This window comes from Protopterus annectens, chromosome 17.part0, assembly GCF_019279795.1.
Source record: "Protopterus annectens isolate FY-2018-M chromosome 17.part0, PAN1.0, whole genome shotgun sequence".
In the NCBI taxonomy this organism is placed as follows: domain Eukaryota; kingdom Metazoa; phylum Chordata; order Ceratodontiformes; family Protopteridae; genus Protopterus; species Protopterus annectens.
Genome location: NC_056751.1, coordinates 68,536,866 through 68,557,524, shown reverse-complemented (window position 1 = coordinate 68,557,524; position 20,659 = coordinate 68,536,866). Strand labels below are relative to the sequence as shown.

General features: G+C 38.4%; 1 protein-coding gene across 1 annotated transcript in view; it reads right to left on the bottom strand.

Annotated features, from left to right (window-relative positions):
• DNAH6 (dynein axonemal heavy chain 6) overlaps positions 1 to 20,659 on the bottom strand; it is a 5,071,261-nt gene that overhangs the window by 1,580,859 nt on the left and 3,469,743 nt on the right. Inside the window, exons 52-53 of the mRNA XM_044059309.1 lie at positions 18,748 to 18,983; positions 3,834 to 4,095 (exon numbers count right to left, since the gene is read on the bottom strand). Coding sequence (XP_043915244.1) covers positions 3,834 to 4,095; positions 18,748 to 18,983 — 498 coding nt within the window. The remainder of the gene's footprint in view (positions 1 to 3,833; positions 4,096 to 18,747; positions 18,984 to 20,659) is intronic.

Genomic DNA, 20,659 nt, shown 5'->3' with positions numbered 1-20,659 from the left:
TGGACTCCAACGGCAGATAAGGTCTTGCCCTCCTGCTCATACATGGTTAAAGTTTCCTTTACTTTGGGCCCAAACAGTGACGAGCCATCAAATGGGGTATTAATAAAGGAAGACTTAAAGGGGTCCGCAAAGGAACAGAGAGGCATCCAGGCTTATCTTCGAAGAGCAATGACCGAACTAGCGGCTCTACTTGAACCATCAGCTGCATAGGATATGAGACACATGGAGGAGTTTACCACTGAGTGTAGGGTAGCGAGCTGGGCATTGACTTTGTCGGCCACCCCTGCAGCTACCGTAACCTGGAGAGTATCTCCTAGCTCTTTCAGGAGATCTCTCTGTAGTCTTGTAAAATGGGTTAAGTAATTCAGTGATCGCAGAGAAAAAGTCGCTGAACTAAACATGCGCATCCCATATCTATCCATGACCCTAGAATCTCTGTTAGAGGGATGGATAGAGGTGGATGTCTCAGATACTTCCTTTTTGGTGGCTGCAGCTACAACCATGGCATCAACAGGCACTCCCTTTGTCAAAAATGGCTTGTCCACTGGGGCAGACATAATTTTATTGGGTTTATAAGGAACAGGTTCCATGGCCTCCGGTGACTCCCACACCATATGAGAAATCAGTTCCATGAGCTTGTCGTAAGGCAGAGACACCCAAGAAGTGGAAGGTTGAGACCCAAAAGCCTTCAGGAGCACAGACTCATCCTCAGTAGGGGTCTTGGACTGCCAATCACCCCTCTGACTAAGGATCTCTAGTATCTCTGCAAAGGAGATATCCTCAGAGGGGGATCGAGGGGACCCTTCTGACTCATCCAAGTCCGTGTCAGATGTCAAGGATTCCTGTGGCGAGTCTAAGTGCCTCCTCTTGCACAGTCTCTTCCTGGACAACTCCTCAGTGGAGGGATCTGGGGAGGTCTCAGAAGAGTAGGGGACGCCCTGTGGGGGTACTTGAGGCTCGGGGTCTCTACGCTTAGAGGGACTGGTAGATGAAGAAGCAGACACAGGAGCTTGAGGGGAGAGGGAAAGCTGAACCAATGCTGACGTTGTCTTCGGAGACAAAACTCTCCTCATAGCATCAAAGGCACCATGGCTCTGACGAGGAGTGGACGGACCCGAGAGTACCGTCCAATCCTCCCACACCGAAACCCTGGGCTCCGAGCCAGAGGTAGGAGCTGAGCTCATCCGAGCCAAAGCCCCGAGAGGAAGAGTCAGCACCGACAAATCGGTTCGACTATCCTCCCCGGACCCGATGGGAGAGCGTCGGCTCCTAGAGTCCTCAGTCGGCACTGAGGACATCCGAGTAGATGGAGCCGATAACACCAATGCGGGTATTGGCTCCAAGGGTTCGACAACCAAGGGTTCAGTTTCCTTCAGCTCCGACAGTCTACGACTCGGAGGAGGAGTAGACAAATCTGGCTCCATGGTTTCCGGCACCGACGAGCTGGTCGGGGCCAACAACAATTTGGCAAGTCCTGGTGCCTGTAAAAGCTTCTGCACTAGCTGATCCATGTCCAAATCTGAAAGGCTGACTGAGGACTTAGCTGAATGCACAGAAGGTGCTGATTGGAGCAGAGGGGAAGAAGGAACTTCAGAGACCGGCTCCAGTACCGAGAGCTGGCTCCGAATCAAAGGTACACTTGGTTCCGATGTCTGTGGAACCGATGACCCTCCTTCTGAAATTTTTGCCTTTTTTGTTACTTTGTCTGAAGATTTGGATTTTGAGGATTTGGAGGACATACTAGTATCCTCATGGCTACTCAACACTTCAGAAAAAGATTGCTGTAGCAATCCCCTGTCTATAAGTTTCCTCCTTCTCTCCAAGACGACTCTTGAAGAAAAGGAGTGACAAATGCTGCAGGTGTCTTGGAGGTGTTTAGCCCCCAGACAGTAGACACATTGAATGTGTCCGTCAGTGACGGACATTTTCTGCCCACAATCTGGGCATTTTTTAAATCCCAATTTAAGGTGGGATTTCTCCTTTTCATCCGACATATTTAAATAAAACAAACAGTAAACTGCAAAAGGTAATAAAGTCCTTATTCACTAGTAAAGATCCACAAACAACTAAGCCCAATCCAGGCACTATCTATAACAATGTAATTATAGATCAGAAAATTAGGGCTAAAGAGGCCCACAGAAAAAAAGCCTGACTATTATAAAGATTAATAAGAGTAAATAGGGCTAAAGGCCCACACAAATGAAGAAGCCAACAAGGCACTAACTTTTAAAGTATTTATAACTATTGAAACTATAGATTATATTATGAAAAGAACTAATACTAACACACACTATTTTTTTAAACAAAAAGGAAAACTTTTTATATAGACTTGCTGTTTTTTTTTCCAAAAATGGTCCGAGCTAGCTGGATCACCGAGATCTCTCTTGCCACGGCAAACTAGATCTGAGGTAATTCCAGCAGTGCATTGTGGGATAAGGGGCTTGGTCTCGAGCTACTGGCAAACCTTGATTTTTGCTATCTGCCGTGTCGGAGCCGAGGATCGGCTCTGAACCCATCAGTGAGAATAAACGGCGAGATTTAACAACTTCACATCATCTCTTCAACACACATCTGTAAAAACGTAGTTTGATAATATACATGAAACAGTTCTAATATAGATGTAACACAAGCATCTTATATGAATCATGTTGTTATTCACAAATGACATATAATTATTTACAAAATTACAGATAGCTGGGCTGGCAGCATCTCCTTTCATGACACTTATCAGCAATCTTCCCATCCTTATCAGAAAGAGTAGGACTGAAATTAACTAAACATTTAGCTACAGTAGGAATAACTAAAGCTATAGCTGATGGGTCAAGTTTTGGGAAGAGTGTACCTTCTCCTTAAATATTCATTCTGTCTTATTTAACTGTCTTGCTATGGAAGTTTCCAGCTTTCTTTCTGGAACCTCCTTTATATTGTTTTCTTAAACGTCTGCTTACCAAAACGGTATGAGGGAGTAGAAAATCCTTTGGAAAATGTAGAGAAGTAGTGATGAAAAATCTGACAGATTCCTGCAATAGTTTATCTCTCCCATCACACTTCTGATAACCTCTGTAGCAGAGGGTCCAAAAAGTAAATCTCTGTGCAAAGGAGAATTCAAAATCTCATTTTTTTAATTTTCTGTGAGGTTCTGAGAATGCAGCCAGGCAAGCCTCCTCAACACAGTGCCAGTGGCAATAGTCCTGAATGTTGTACCTACAGAGTAATAAACACACTCTAAACAATAAGTATTGACTTGTGAAATGAAAGAAGCTAAACCACTCAAAGCAGATTTTCCTCATAAAAGGAAAATGCAGCTAAAACATTCCTTACACTTTCACAAGCAAACATTAACATATGAGACTGACAATTCAAAATTCTAAAAAAGCAAATTTGCAGAAGCACATATTTTCCCCAAACTTATCTGTGTAATACCTTAAACCTCCTGTAGTGGAAGCTCATAGCATGTATGCAAATAAGCTATTGAATGCCCATGACTTTTTTGCTTCTGCAAGCGACTTAAAAAAGTGAAAGTGACAAGCAGTAGGCATTCAGAAGCCATGTAACTGAAATACTTGTGTGCCCTTATGGGGGGTATTTTAATATATCCCATGTGCCTCCTTTGGACCGTCTTTGAAACCACAAACATTCTGAAAGAATCCTATTTCTCTTTGTAATTTGAAATCTAGTGAACTAGGTATTCCTGGAATAACTAAAAGCCCTGGCTATCACAACATTAAAATTAGTATCGTTAAAAATATATAATTTCTGGTATATCAGAATTCATGAAAGACTGTTCTACAATAAAGCAAAATATGTATGTAAAAGATAATAAAATGCCTCACCTGTGCTGCAGCGAGCTTTTGCCTTTTTGGCTCAACTTCTTTAAGCACTCGAGAGTACAAGTCCATAGCTCGTACCCACATACACATCGACTTGCATGCTTTTGACACCTTTTCTACCTTTTCTGGCACAAATTCAGGGTTATTAATGTACTTATGCAGCTTTTGTAGAATCTGAGGCTTTATATTGTCTTTATCATATTCCAAAAGCTTCTTTAGGAAGTTACCATCCCCAAGAACTTGCTTTGCTGATGCCCAGTCAGGTCTGTAAGACAAAGAAAGACATGACATACAGAATTTACAGTACTTCTAAATTGTACAATGAAACTGTGCATGCATATGTGTATGAGCACACAGACACACACACATGCACACACACACACACACACACACACACACACACACACACACACACACACACACACACACACACACACAAAATCTTTAGTACCTGCTGCACATTGTCATCAAAATGTATTAAACTTCTATCATTCAGGCAGTTGGTTAAAGATTTTTCAGGTTGTGGTGTATCAAATAATCCCTGTCTCATATGAGCAAATCCAGACTTAGTGAAGGTTTGTGGTAATTGCCCTTGGCATATTGAAAAGAAGGGAGAACCATTGTTACCAGGGCCAAAGGGAGTTATCACCACACTTTTTGGAGAGTCCTTCTGGTTCTTCAGAAGAACCCTGAATATAAGTATACAGGGTGGAAAAGCATACAGGAATATTCAAGTCAATGACAAAGAGACAGCATCTATCTTCAAGGCCTGTTTGCAATAAGTCCAGGAGCAAAATTTCTTTAGCTGTCTGTTCTGAAAGACAATAGACATATCTACTTTAGGTGTTCCCCACAGTTAGAGCAAATCTTGGAAAACCCCAGGATGAAGTTTCCATTCACAGGGGTCTGCATGGTCCCGCTGAGCTTATCTGCAATCAGGTTTTGCTCTGACAGAATTGTCAAAATGAGCAGAGATGCTAGCTACCAGGCTGTCATAGTCAGTCAAACAGGGCAGGATATGGTACTTGCTTGTTTGTTTATAGGTTCATAGATTCATAGGTAAGTACTAGGCTATTTACCCTTGTGGACATTTTAAACCTAGCCAATTTCCCCTTAGTGAGAATCAAACACTGTACTTCTTATCTGTGAAGTAAACACCTTAACCATTATGCCAATCCCAACCCCTAGATTATATCACCACAGATGGGACTTGAACCCACAATCACTGTCTTGGGAGGCCAATGCCTACTACATTACACCACTGGGGACTTATACACCACATCACTGTGATGTCGGTGTACTTGCAAAGATCATGGGGATAACAAATGAGTTAAAGCTTTCAAAACACTGATCATTGCTAACATCTCCCTAACATTTATGTGCTTGTATTTACCTGAAGGGTTTAACAGTTTTTTCACTTTTACCCTTTAGAAACTGTACCCCATGCCAAGTCTGATGCATCTGTAGTTACAAACTGTATGAGAGAAGGAAGAATGGGAGACCTGGATTGTAAGAGATCTGGTCGATCCACTAAATAATCTTACTTTTGTCAAATCCCAGAACTGGCTGCTCTAATGGCATACAGGGATAAAGCAATAGCCATACCCCAGGTGACATGGGTTCAATCAGCAGCTTAGGTGACTGAAAGAGTGGCAGGGAGGATGAGCAGTACCATTCTAGAGGGAAGGCAGTGATGAGGGCATCTTCTATGATGATCCGTGGTGGAGGCTGGGTTGCCATAGGATGAGAGGCATGGTCACTGTGGAGGCCCAGCATAGACACGACTGAGCTATTGCAGAGGTAGGACAATATGCTGCAACATCCTCAATGCACACCCACCCTTCAGACATAACCACAGACACTGCAGGGAAGGCATCACAGGTAAATCTTACAGGAAAAAAAACACCCCTGATTGACTTATTGTAAATGGAATCACCCACACAGAACTGGAGGCCATTGCCAACCTTTTGGATGACAGCTTCAGCTCAAATCCCGCCCTCCCGATAGTAAAAAGGAAATACTGCATACCACAACCCCCTCCCAACCATTACTAGGGAACAGAACATGTCATCAGTGCACTTTCCAAGGCCAAAAACACTGCATTGATGGGCCCCAATAACATCTCAGGATGTTTAATAAATAGAGTGAAACATGACCTCTCTGGTCCACTTGAATCACTTTTCAACTGGAGCCTTCAGTCAGGTTTTATACCCAAGGAATGGAAGATGACTACAGTCATTCCCCTGAACAAATGAGGCCCAATCACTGATCTGGGAAACTACAGGCCCATAAGTCTTACCAGTCTCATATGTAAGATCATGGAAAGACTCATCATGGACATGATAAATGAGGACATAGGAAACTTGCAAATGCTGGACCCATCACAGTTCAGTTTTGTTAAGGGACGATCATGCTTATTAAATGTGGTGGACTTTTTGAGAGGGTCACAAAAGCATTGGATGAGGGGAAGACAGTGCACACAGCTTACCTCAAACTGGCAAAGGCTACTGATACAGCATCCCACTTAAGCATTATAAGCAAGCTCACTAATTTAGGTATAAACCCTTTTATCACCTGATAGATATCCAACTGGCTCACTGATAGGACCCAGAGGTCCAAATAAGTGAGGCCACCTCCACCAAGAGACCAGTCATTAGTAGAGTCCCCCAGGGCTCAGTACTGGGCCTACTCCTTTTTGGCATCTATTTGTATGATACAGAAGTGAATGCTGAAGGTTTATGGCTGACTAAGTTTTTAGATGGTTGCAAGCTGGAGGTTATCATCGACTCCCCTGCAGACACTAGCATTCTTCAGTTCTATCTCTGCTATCTCTGACTAACAAATGGTGCCAGACTATTCTTAAACTTTATGCTAAGAGATACTTAATTGTATCTTTTGTGAAGTCAACCATCCTGGCTATTTACCATGTTGATAATATGCAGCTAAGAGTCGACCCAGTGGTCAGGGATCTGGGTGTACATGTAGACAGTAGCCTTACCTTCAACCACCATGTGGCCATATTGGTGTGGAAATCCTTTTATGTTGCACAAATTATAAGTAAAGGCATGGCATCTAGCTCCAAAGAATTCATTATCCCACTGTACTTTGCCCTTATCAGACCAATCATAGAGTACAATGCTCCTTTTGGTATGTACCTGACCGGGCATATGCAGCAACTAGAGTGACCTCAGAAGTTCCTTATAAAATGAATACAAGGCATAACAAACCTGCCTTACCCATAGTGCCTTAAAGCACTTTTCCTCTACTCAGTCTCCTATAAATTGCTGAGGGGTGAGCTATGACTGGTTTACAAGACATATGCTAACCCCACACTTATGAATCTCCTACATATTCATAAGTCAAATAGTACCAGAAACATAAGGTCTAGGGACCTGAATTTTGTCTGTGACTTAAACAAAATTTGCTGGAGAGACAGGCATATTTCCTAGAGACTGCCACTCCTATAGAACAGGCTTCCCATCCATGTAAAGCTGAGTTTGTCTATTACCCAGTTTAAGTGAAATCTAGATCAGTAGACAGGGAATAGGAAATTTACACTGGGCCTGGCACCCATGTCTGTTATGGACAGAGGTAGCTTATAAATGCCTGGCCCTCAATGTCCTATTTGAGTACAGGACATCATTATTCTTTCAGGAAAACTTGGCTAGGCTTAGAAAGGGCCCCCGGCTTGTTAGCCTAGTAACAATGTATGAGTCTATAACAGCACTGAAACCCCACCCCCACCCCCACCCCAAGGATACCCTTAAGATCAGCACTGGCTCCAGCAGTTGACCATGGGTGAATTGGAGTAGTGGTAGCCCCAGCAATGAACATTGTGCATGGGTACAGCTGTCCAGATGATAGAAGGGAATCCCCCAAAAATTCCCAGAAATTGAATCTGAAAGGATAAAGGGTGTGGATGCTGAATCCAGTCTGATCTGAAGTACAACTGTATTTTCCTCATGTGGAGTCTGGCCAGGAGAAGCATGAGAATCATAGAAGTCATGCATCCCAAAATCCTGTGAAATGTATTTGCAGATGTGTGGCTTTTATTGGAGAAACTCAGGAGGAACTGGTGGAATATCTCCCCTTTGTGTGGAGGAAGAAGGCTATTCTCAGGGCACAACCTAATAGATATCCCAGAAATACAATTCTGTGTGTGTGTGGGGGGGGGGGGGGGTATGGACAATTTTAAAGACACTTGACAATTGGAAAGAGTCTACAAAGATAAGACAATCATTCAAATATGGAGAGATGTGAATGCTTTGAAGCCTGCGGTTAACAATGACTGAAGCAAGGTAGTTTGTGAATATCCTTAGTGCTGTGGGGAGCACAAAGGCTAAAGCAGAGAACTGAAAATGTAATCCAGACACAGCAAACCTTGCAAAACTCCTGAATCACTCACCAACATACCTCACAACTGTCCAGATTTTCACAGAATGTCTGGATTTTTGCCTCATATTTGTGGTCCATTCCATATAAAATTTATGATTTTCTGGCAAATCACTGAGAATTAAATTCACTAAATAATGGACTACATTTGAGTTTCAGACTTCATACCCTTCAGAAAATGTATGCTTATAATTCTAGCAACTTTATAAGATTATAAAAACATTATTTAAAATCTGTCTCTATTTTGGGCTTTTGTCTCCCATTTATTTTAGGCTTTGTCCAGATTTCTTGCAGTAAGAGCTTGACAGGTATATCAGCAATGACATTGTGATGATTTGTGCCTTTTAAATGTAGCTTGACTATTAAGGTGGGGGGTGGTAGAGGAAGAAGGGATTAAAGGGATAATATTTTGAACTTGGAAATCTTGACAAAAAGATTAGAAAGGAAAGTTCTAGTACAGGCCTTCAGAAGCCTTTCTTTTTGGTACCAGAAAAAAACCTGAATAAAAAGCTAAACTTTGCCGTAGTGGCTGAGAGGTACAGGTTCTATAACCCCCTGAGACAACACCTGGTGTAAAATGGGAGCAAAGAAAGAAATCTAGTTCACTGAGCAAGGAGGAATCCTCTGGGAAGGGGGCAGGATTTCCAATTCCTAAGTGTAACCCCACTAAATTACCTTCAGAACTCATCTGTCTGTAACAAGCTGATACCATAAAGGAACATGACGTCTTAAACAGATGCAGAGGTTGCTGGGGGGTGGTGAATGGAAGATAGTCATGCTGACCTAAGTGGACTGTCCTTAGCTTTTTGAGGCTTTTCCTTTCTTTTTAGAGCCTCCTCACCATTGCTTATTAAAATTTTGTTTGCTGGCATCTTGTTAAAGAGAGCTGAGGTGGATGTGAATTTTTTATTTCCTTTGAAAAAGAAAAATTGAAAAATCTGAGTTACTTCTTGTATTAACTTTCCTCTTTCATCATATTTCTTTAACACCTCAGCCACAAAAGGGCTAAACAGAATCTCCTTATCTAAGGTAGAATTTAACATTTCAATTTTAACATCTTCAGGAGGCTTCTGAGTAGCCAAGGTAGTCTTTTCAATACTGACCCAGAAGCAGCAGCTCTGGAGGAAGAATCAGCAGCATCATAAACACACTTTAAAATGTGAAAAGTCACTTGAAAAGCAGATGTAATACAGGTATTCAAGGCACTTTTTTACCTCAGAAGAGGGAAGGTTAACTACTGACGTCTGCATATTCCAAAAGTATAAGACTAAATAATTTAGCATATGAGCATGATGGTTTAAAAAATGAAAAAAATGGGGTTAGCAGCAGTAAACTGTTTTGAAGAAGCAGTTTTGGACACTGCAATCACAGCTGGGTCAGCTTTAAGATTTGAAAACAAATACTTATGGAACTTGAGGTACTCAATATAACCTGTCATCATCCTAGGAGCAGGACACTGACTATCAGGTAAGCTAAAAGCTATGATAAATACATTATTTTTGGATGGATGCAGGAAATGCAGGAGGAATAGCTGCAGAATTAGGCATTGTCAGCTATTACAAATCATAATACAATTTTTGTTCTATGGAAATTGTATTCTGTTTCTAAAAACCTATTTCATCTTAGATAAAGTTTCTGGAAAGGGTAAATCTTTAGGAGGGAATTCTGAAATCATACTTACCTCAGAATAGGAATGTTCAGATTGCGAATACTTTTATGAGGTACAACACTTTCCCTGTAACGGCTGCTCATCAGACTGAACATCTATATCAGAAAGACAAGAAATTCTCTTCATTTCCTTGTCTGATGAAATAGAAGCCAAGAAAAAAGCATCAGGAATTTCCTCAGCAAATCTCAGTAAATCCTTCCAGTTCAAAGACATAGTAACAGGAGACTACAATTTTCTCACTATGCTCCTCTTTCTTAGCTCCCTAGAAAAGGATAGACTCTTTACAGGCATACTAGTCCCACTAACAGGTACTCTATCCCAGCTAAGTAAAAAACCTTCACCAGCCTCATCCCTGGGACCAATAAGACTGGATCTGCGTTGTCTGCCAAAGGCATCTCTACAGCCGCAGAGGATGTGGCTATCTCCTGATCTTGATGGTAACATATGCTGCACCAAAAGGTATAAGGGAAAAAGATGAGTGATTAATGATTTATTCACTAATTTCAATGTTGCTAGTCTTCTTCCTGTTCCTCTCCATCTCCCAACACAAGACTCTGTTTCAAGTCCAAGGTACTCCTGATTCTGTAATTTAACTCCTTTGCTTTTTTTCTGTCTCTCAAGCATTTTCCTTTGCTTTGGAACATTAGAAAAACTTTCACTGGCAAAATCTCTCTATCAGCTTTATTGTCAGGTGAATGAGAAGAGTCCCCTTTTGTTAGATGGCTCATTTTCTATTGGATAAACTTTTTTTTTTTTATTTTCTCCTTAGCCTGTTCTGCATTAAAAAAAATGTGGGTGGCCTAATGGTTAAGGTGTTTGCCTTACAAACACAAGGTACAGGGTTTGAATCTCACAGGGAATAACTGGCTAGGCTTAAAATGGCTTGCAAGGGCAGTTAGCCTAGTACTAGCCTATGAGCCTATGAACCTTTGATCCTCCAGGAAAAAATAGCCTGAAGACAGCTTAATGCAGCAGCTTGAATCTCACACCTGGCACTCATTGTTCCCTGATTGCTGGGATAAATGTGTTTATCTTCTGCCTGGTGTACAATGAATAATACAGTTCTACAAATATTCTGCTGTCTCCAGTTTTTAGTACTTTACCATTCTGCCACAGTTTTGTCAGGATCAACTCTTTCTGCGGGTATGATTGCATCTTCACTAATACAGGTCTTTCCTCGTGGACAGATTTAGAGCATACACTCAATGTGCCCTTTCATTTAACACATCCTGCTGTGGAATACCTGTCCAGTTGCTTATTTGTGCTTTCATAAAATTAATTAAAATTAATTAAAATTAAGCGCTAATTCTCTTGCGCCATAGCAAAGTTACGGAACTCCCTCCCACCCACAATTACCTCCATACCATCATGCACCCACTTCAAAACTTTACTAAAAGTGCATGTAAAAACATGCTGGCTATAAACTTGCAACTCCCACTCTAATATCACCCACCCCATCCAACCACTACCTTTCTTTCCACCCCACTAACTACCTTGATTATAGCAAGCTCAGATGCTCATAAGCCTAGTACTTATTATACAGCATGAACTTCTTATTGTAACATTTGTTAATGTCTGTTATGTACTTCGCAGATAAAGATTGAAGTTGTCTACTGATGTACTATGTTCTTCATCTGTAAATATGTTTGTAATTAATTGCTATGTTAATCAAATTGTTAATCGCTATGTAATCCAGTGTAACTACTGTCTGTTTATTTTAACTGTGGAGCTTTTCTCCCCGGGCCTCCGCTGAAAATGGACCTACGTCCAGTTGGACACTCCTGGTCAACAAATGTAAATAAATAAATGAGTCTGTTCATTTCAGTTTCTCTGGTACAGCAGTAAATCTCAGATTTTCTCTATGTGCTCTGCCTTCAAAAATCCCAACCATTTATTGAAACAGCTTTTCTTGATGTCAGCCTTTTTCTTCATTTTGCCCTATGAGTTTCACAGCTTTATCAGTTCATATGAATAGCTGGTTAAAGCTTCTTCTATTTTTGCACTCTTTTGTTATTTGAGTCTATAGACTACTTCAGTGTTTCATTTATTTTAATCATCTCTGAGTACATATGATTTATTTTTTTCTCTACATTACTGGAAGCCAGCTCTTATCGCAAAGCTGAACTTAACTGCTTTTCACTGAAGAGCTGCAGGATTCTTCCCAGCCAGTGTTTCTTCACCTTTTCTAGTTGATTTTCTTTCAGGTTCTCTAAAATTCTTATTTGCTGGCATCCAGGCAGTATACTTACTAGCCAGTAACTGAATTTTACTCAAGCTGACAGAATTACTAACTCTTATTTCTCAGTTTTTTGGGGGGGGTTTTGCACACTAGGAGTACAAAAAGGGAAACTAGCTAGGCTTAAAATAGCCCCACAAGAGCAGCTAGCCTAGTACTTGCCTATGAAACTATGAGATCTGAAATTAAGCTGTTGATTGTTGTGCAGCCATTTTGGAAGTCCGCCATCAAAACTATACTACAATATATTTAGAATATATTTCTCTTTAAGAAGTAGTGACAGAATTCTCAAAGGATATGAAAATACTAATTAATTTCTATTTACGTGACAACCTGATTTTATACTGAAGTCCACCTCCGAAAGTCACTGCAGATCAGTTTTGTTATTCTCTAAAATTTGGAAATACACTTGAAAGAAGAGCTACAAACACTAATTCAACAAAAGATGGAAAAGCATAGCCACTCTGGTGGTGGAGGAGAAAACTCTGAGGTTTTATTAGTGGCTCAGGCGACTGACACAGTGGTAGGGCGGGATGGGTATTACCATCCAAGGGGTGGGTGTTCGGGTCTGTCGGTACTCACAGTTTCAATCTCCTTACGATGCTCAGGATGGTACACTGTAGGCATGTCTACAAGAGGGGTTAAAGGGTTGAGACTTGCCTGAGTTGCTGTGGAGGCAAGGTGGTATACCACACATTCCCATTACATACCTGCTACTGATGCTAAACTATGGGTCGCATATGGAAGCAGGACTGATATGGGTAGATCATAAGTAAACCCCTATCCCTGAATGGATGCATAGAAAAGACAAGCTCCAGATGCTTTGTTCCATGACCAGCCCCAGAAATATACACAGGATTAGAGTCTGGAAGTGTGGGTCAGCAGCTGTTAGACCTGACATGGACATGTACCAGGGTGTTATCCAAACCAAGAAAACTCAAATTGTACTTAAAGAAAAAATGTTCACGGAGGCAAAAGCTCACCCAGAAGATGCTTTAATCCAACAAACTGACCTAGGTTTCGTCTAAATGACTACATCAGAGTGTGGTGAAACAAGCAGCATATAAATACAACAACAATTAATGAATTCATTAAATAATTAATTAATTATTCAATTCCTAAATTCATTAAAATCTAAATCTAATATTACTCTTACTTACTTTTTCTAATTCTTTTACGTTTGATATGAATGAGGGAGAAGTTATTTTGAATGATGATACAACTATAATTAGTGAAGTAGGTATATTAAATAACCCTACTATATTATTTAACACAGCTAATGATTTTAAGATATTTAATTATTCTAGTATTACTTTGAATAATGTACATGCTGAATTTATGTCGAAAGGTTTTAATTTTGTTCCTTGCAGGAAGGCCAACATTGTTGATACCCTTATTGATTTTAGAATGTTTGTGCGAAAACTGAATTTGGCCTTGTATTTTGAGAATGACAAAATTGAGGAAAGGGTTCACCAAGATGTTATGTTACAAAAACCCAGTGTATTTAATCCTCCTTACAGTAAAATTACGGAAATCTTTCAGAATTTATGTGAACAAGACATTAGATGTCATATGAACAATAGAGAGCAACATTATTTGAATAATATGAACAAAGAAGATTCTGATACTCTAAAATACTTAAGAAATATACAAAATATACGCATTATGAAACCCGATAAGGGTAGTGGAGTTGTTATAGTTGATAAAGGTGACTATGTTAGTGAGATGTTAGCTATGCTCATGGAGGATAATTATATAGAAACAAGTAGAAATGAAATTAATATAGCCTATAAAAAGGTTGACTTGACCCTAGATGACATGCTCTTTCAAGGTGAAATAAATGAGAATGATTTCAGATTTTTGTCTAACAGTGTACCAGTGGTTAGTGGAATTTTTGGTATTCCCAAAATTCATAAAGGCCTAAACAATGTCAAGTTTAGGCCTATAGTTGATGGGAAGAGAAGTAAAACCACATTTATTAGTCAGTTTTTGGACACTAAACTAAAATCAGGACTACAGAGTTTTCCTCAAATAACTAGGGACTTGTGGCATTTATTAGATAAAATTAAAAAAACTTGAATTTCAAAATAATGTTTTTTTTGTGACTATCGATGTCATTAATTTGTTTACATGTATACCACATGAAATGGGGCTAATGTGGTTGGAAGAACAACTTTTTGCAACAGGTATTTATGAACAACATAACATCAATTTATATGTTAGATTAATGGAAATAGTCTTAAAAAACAATTTTTTTATGTTTTGAAGAACATCTATTTCGACAGTCCACAGGTGTAGCTATGGGGGCAGCATGTGCCCCCATATATGCTAACTACATAATGGCTTATTGGGAATCTAAATGTGTTTTTGACAGTGAATTCTATCCCTATATTAAATTTTATACATGATATTTAGATGATATTCTTATTATATGGCAGGGAGATAAAAATACGTTAGACGCCTTTATTCGTTATATCAATCAAACAGTGTGGTTTTTAAAGTTCACACATGAGGTAAACCACAACAATATTTCATACTTGGATATAAGGCTGACATTTGACACGACAAAGAGTTGTTTGATGTCCAAAATATATAGGAAGTCTATGTTCTCCAACTCATACTTACATTTTGATAGTTGGCATCCAGTCCATCAAAAGAAGGCCATTATTAAGGGGCAAATGGTAAGAGCAGCCCGTATGGTTAGTGAGGATGTGGACTTCCAAGTAGAGTTGGACTTCATGGTGAATTTATTTTTGAATAGGGGGTACCCTAAACACATGTGTGATGAAATTAGACGTGAGATTCAAATAAAAAGGGATGGTGGTATTTATGTACCTATTCTAAAAAGTGAATATGATTTCTTTAATGGTACAAGTAGAAGTGTGAGTAGCAATGTTCCCTTTAAAGAGCATTTTTTGTATGTTTTAACTTATAATGCGGACGCAGAATATATTATTAGAATAATTGAAAAATACTGGGAATCCTTTTCCAAATTAGATGAATTCTCAGGGTTGGCTATACGTAAACCCAAGTTTATCTTTAGAAAGGATAAAACCTTAAAAGAAATTTTTGAGAATAGTGCTAAGTCTGTTGAGAATATTACTAATAAAAATTTGGGTAATTTCAAATGTGGGAGATGTATGACGTGTAGACATATTTTAACAACAGGTAAACAAATCAAGATCAACCACACTTTTATAAAATTCATGGGTCATTTTGATTGTTATTCTCAAAATGTGATTTATCTTGCCAAATGCCAGGTGTGCACGGCATTTTACGTGGGTAAGACCTGCAGGAAGTTCAGGGAGAGGATTAATGAGCACATTTTAGACATTAAACACAAGAAAGTCACCAATGCCTTAGCTAGGCATATTATGGCTCATGAAGATCATTATTTTAAGTTTTTTGTTATACAACAACAGGTTAAGGACCAACAAGGAAAGGTCATTGACTGCCACCTAGATGTTGGTGAGTTAAAATGGCAACTAAGACTCCAGGCACATATCTATCCTGGTTTGAATGAATTTGTGTCCCTTAAACCTTTGTTGAAGCTTAGGCATTTAATAGGCTGAGGCTGAATGTTTTTTCACCATTTGGCATGTTGTATATATTTCATCCACACTTTTTTACATTAATATACTTAATATATATGTAGTTTTTGTTAAAAAATGTTGTTTGACCTTTTTAATTCACATTTTATAATTATTTTATCTATTTATTAGTTTTTAATATGGCATGTATAGTTTCCAATCAAATACTACATCATATAAGTTTTATTTAGAATATGTGAGAGTAATATTAGATTTAGATTTTAATGAATTTAGAAATTGAATAATTAATTAATTGTTTAATGAATTCATTAATTGTTGTTGTATTTATATGCTGCTTGTTTCACCACACTCTGATGAAGTCATTTAGACGAAACCTAGGTCAGTTGTGGTGAAGTTTGTGAGTCTTTGTTGGATTAAAGCATCTTCTGGGTGAGCTTTTGCCTCCGTGAACATTTTTTCTTTATGTACCAGGGTGTTCCAGGCCAGTATAATGTTGAGCAGTGGAGGACAGGAACCAAAAACAAAGAGGAAAAGAAGAAATGGCAGAGAGATCTAACAATGTCCCAGTCAAATGTGTTATGAATTCTACATCGTCAGGAGCTAATGCAACACTAACCAGTGCATTTGCTGCATGCCTCTTACAAGAGGTGGGCTATATAACCCAATCAAAATGAGACAGTGAAGACAAGGATAATGAAAATGGGATAAGGGGTTGCGGATGGAAATGGTCCTCTGTAGCCAAATCCATGTTAATGTGTAAATAGAAATTAATAAATGCTACCATTTTCAAAATAATCAACAGAACAAAAATGTAGCTATTAATTTAGTTTGCAGGACAAATACAAAATATACCAAAACATAAATACACTGTGTTGTTGTAGCGTCCAAACTAAAATAATATGCATGTTTTACAGAAAATAATCTAGTTTATAAATGCAGAAGTAGAAAGAGTGACATAAATGAAAACGTCATAATGTTAAATTTCATGACACAACTAGAATTAGGAGCAAAACTTAATTCCCAGAAAATCTCATTTGAATACATCAAAACATTTTGTAGACACATGCTTTTAAAGGTATGGAGAAAAATAGTCAGAAATGTTAAAAATAAAAACATGAACATTTGGAAAATACTCAATACAGAAGGAGATAATCAGTAAAAATTAACTTTAAAATGAATGATAACAGGTGCTACATGGAAAATATATATTCAATATTCACTTAGCTCCACAATAACTTGCATTTTAAACATGTATTTGTATTTTTTGTACTTGGTGTGAAATGTGAACAATACTATTTCCACATATTTTAAAACAGAATATGAATAAATTTAAAACTAAAGAAGATTGCTTACTAGTTTATGTGCAGCGGCTGCTGAGCTTCTACATCTCCACAAGATAATGGATATTTAATTGACAATGGTCTTTTGGATATTTTGAGGTCTTTTTATCCCACTGGCACTTGAACCGTCAACCAGCTTTCTGGAGCCCCATTTATCCTTTCCATGTAAAAGCCTTGCATGTCCCCTAGACTAGGGGACACTTCTGCAGAGAAAATAACCAGGGATGGATCCAACTTGAACTGTGCAACAGCATAGAGTAGCTCCTGTGCTACATCATTATTCCTGATGGACTTGGTGAGTATGATGCTGAAGCTTGGACTCACAGAAACAGCCCATGGAGCATGCACATTTCAGCACGTTTTGAAATCAGCTACTGGCAGCACTGCCTGATACATCCAGCACTGGGTCAGTTTTGTCACCTTCCTATTCAAAGATGGGTCAGGTGGCAGTTGGCTACTAATACCATTCTCTTATCACTAACTTTTTTAGTCAATCCCAGGTCAGCTGAATTATAATGAGGGGCTTCATTTGTCTACGACCATGGAGATAGACTGTTCATTTAATCAGAAAAATCTGAAAAATGCACGTTTTGCTTTTTTGCACAAATACAGTATTTTCTTACAGTATTAAAAATAATTAAAATCCAGTCCCACTAAAAAAATTAAGATAAATGGAATATGTGGGGTCCATTAGTTGGCTATGGTGATGTAATTTTTATTCATATTATAGAGAAATGTATTTCTATATCTCACTTATGGTTTTGCCACTTAGGAGATAAGCTGCAGAAGTTTCCTTTGCATTACAAAAAGAAAAAAAGATATACAACCCCTTGATTTCACATGTCCATATATTATACACGTGCACGTGTGCCCCCACTGACACATACACACACATGTTGAGTACATCTGCAGGTGGGCGAGTGGATGAATGGGTGTGTGTCTGTGCTACACTTGGAAGAAAAAAAACTGCTACATACCTCCAACGAGTTTGGTAATTCACTGAAATACAAACAAATGCAGCAACCAAAAGTAAAATTAAGATACCTGTTATTTCTTTCTGCCTCCCAGTGATAACAAAATGTAGTACATAATTAAATATTTTATGTACTAACACACACACACACACACACACACACACACACACACACACACACACACACACACACACACACACACACACACACACACATTTATATGCACCAAAAAAGCATAATACTAATTAAAACAACCTCCCTTTCTTTTTGACTATTCATTTATGTAATCCTTCTTACTCATTTAAGGCCATCATGCTTCAAATGTGGTGTCACATTTGGTGGCATGCATATTTCTAGAACATAACTATCCTTGTTGACTTGCTTTGTTGTGCTGTAACAAAATAAAATGGAAATTTCATTATACAGCACCATTATTTTAAAAAGGTAAGCTGGTTCTTTTTACTATAATGATATAATGCAGTACATTATCCCAGGGCAACATCACAGTGTTTCATGTATTTTATGCATTTGACCATAAGTTTAGTAATATAGGTTATGCCCGCCTGACCAAACGATATCTTCACTGTGAATTAGTTACTCTCTGCCATTGTATATAACTAAAGTATACTTCACTGGCAAACTCTTTACAGTTTTATATCATAGTGTCAGCCTTTCACTTTTAGCTTATATGCATATCAGAGTAAGAAGGAATGATTACATCACTGCATATCTTACTAAAATGACAGTTAGCTTACTTTGAGTTTAACAGAATGCAGATGGCTTCCATAACTGTCATTACTAGGTCTGGAGGTTTGGTGAAAACTCGGACTTCGGATATATCTGCCTTATCCAATGAGTCAAGAGCTTTGTTTGCTGAATCTAGGGCTGGCAGAGCTTCATCCAGATCCCGCTGAGCATCATCAGCAATAGCTTGCGTTTCCTCTGCCTTAACTTTTGCAACTGCTTCATCTTCTTTAACAATTCGACGGACCTTATGGCAGTAAAATTAAGTATAGATTAATTTCATACAACACACTTTTAACTACACACAACATATCTCTGTTACATCTTTTTTACGAAAATGGTTAATCTATCTACATTCAGTGCAAGTCTTTAGGTAGAACTATAGTAATATCTAACACTTTAGTATGTCTGTTTTGTTCCCAGTTACAGTAGAAAGTACGACAGGTGCCAAAGATCACAAATCCAAGTTGTTTATTTAATACACACGGTTTTCACCAGTAGACCACAACGAAAGTTTAAATCAAGCGCTTTCACCCGGGCTCTCCCAGGCTTTGTCAAGATACAAAATACTGTCAGATTCTGTCTTAAATACAGCTTTCTATTCGCCAAAATTCAATTAATTGTTTAATTAAACAATCAAACAATTAAATAAAAAGGACAAACTGTTTTTTTAAAAACAAATATTAACCCATTGAAGTTCATTACCTCCACAAATCCTGTTGTTTAATACGTTGTAGTTACGAAATAACAAATGTAACGAGTATAAATATGAGAAGAATTTTTTATAGACAATATATTTTTTTCACACACTTTTTCAGCATGATATTTATGTGAAGACAATACAGTAATTAATGTATTGTTTTTAAAAAATAGGACTTCCTTTTAAAAAAAAAAAAAATAGGATTTCTGTTTTTTAAATAAGTTTTCAATATGTTATTATTACTATAAATAGGTTTATATATAGACGTAGTACTTTGTATTTTTATTTTAACAACATAAACAATTGAGTGACATGTTTTTTACCAGAACAATAGATTAATGGTATATCAGCTATGTAGTTGGTAAAAAATTCTTCTTCTGACACCACCTTAGGGAGAAAGGAAGCATTGGTACATAATGTGACTGTCTTTATGAAACATCAAGTAGGGAGGTTTACAGGACAATACTTGAATTTCTGAAATTCTTGTAGTAGAGGTAATGGCCACTAGAAAGATAGTTTTCCAGGTCAAGAACTTAAGATCACATTTAGCTCCTGGTTCAAAGGGAGAATGAATTAAGGCCTGCAGTGCTAAGTTCAAATCCCACGATGGAGTAGGATCTCTATATGGGGGTCTCAGCAGGAGTGTGCCTTTCAAAAATGCTTTACAAAGTTTAGATGAAGCCACAGAAAAATTATCAAATCTAATATGAAGATTAGAAATTGCTGCTAAATGAACTTTAATAGCTGAGGAGCTAGATCATTCATTAAAAATTGTTGCTAAAGCTTCAAATCTACTTTGTACAGGAGCTGAGAAGGGGTTAATGTGTTTTTGTTGTGCCTAGCAAACAAACCTTTTCCATTTATATGTGTAAAGTTTTCTTGTAGAAGACATACGGGAAGATAAAAGAATATGGCAGATAGGGAAAGAGTACATGAGTTGCATAGCTATTAATGGAACTGAAGAAACCACGCTGTCAGTTTGAGGTCTGAGATATGCAGCTGAATCACACCTGTCATATGAGACAGGAAGTCTGGCACTGGATCCAGAATCCAAGGTTGGCAAAGCAGATGAGGCCAAAGGAAGGAAAACAAAATCTGTCAATGCCTATAAGGTGCAATGAGGATGACTTTGCTCTTCAACCTGGCAGCTTTCTGTAGACATTTTGGAATTAGGAGAATTAGCGGGTATGCATAAAGTAGACTGGGGGACTAATCATGAAGCA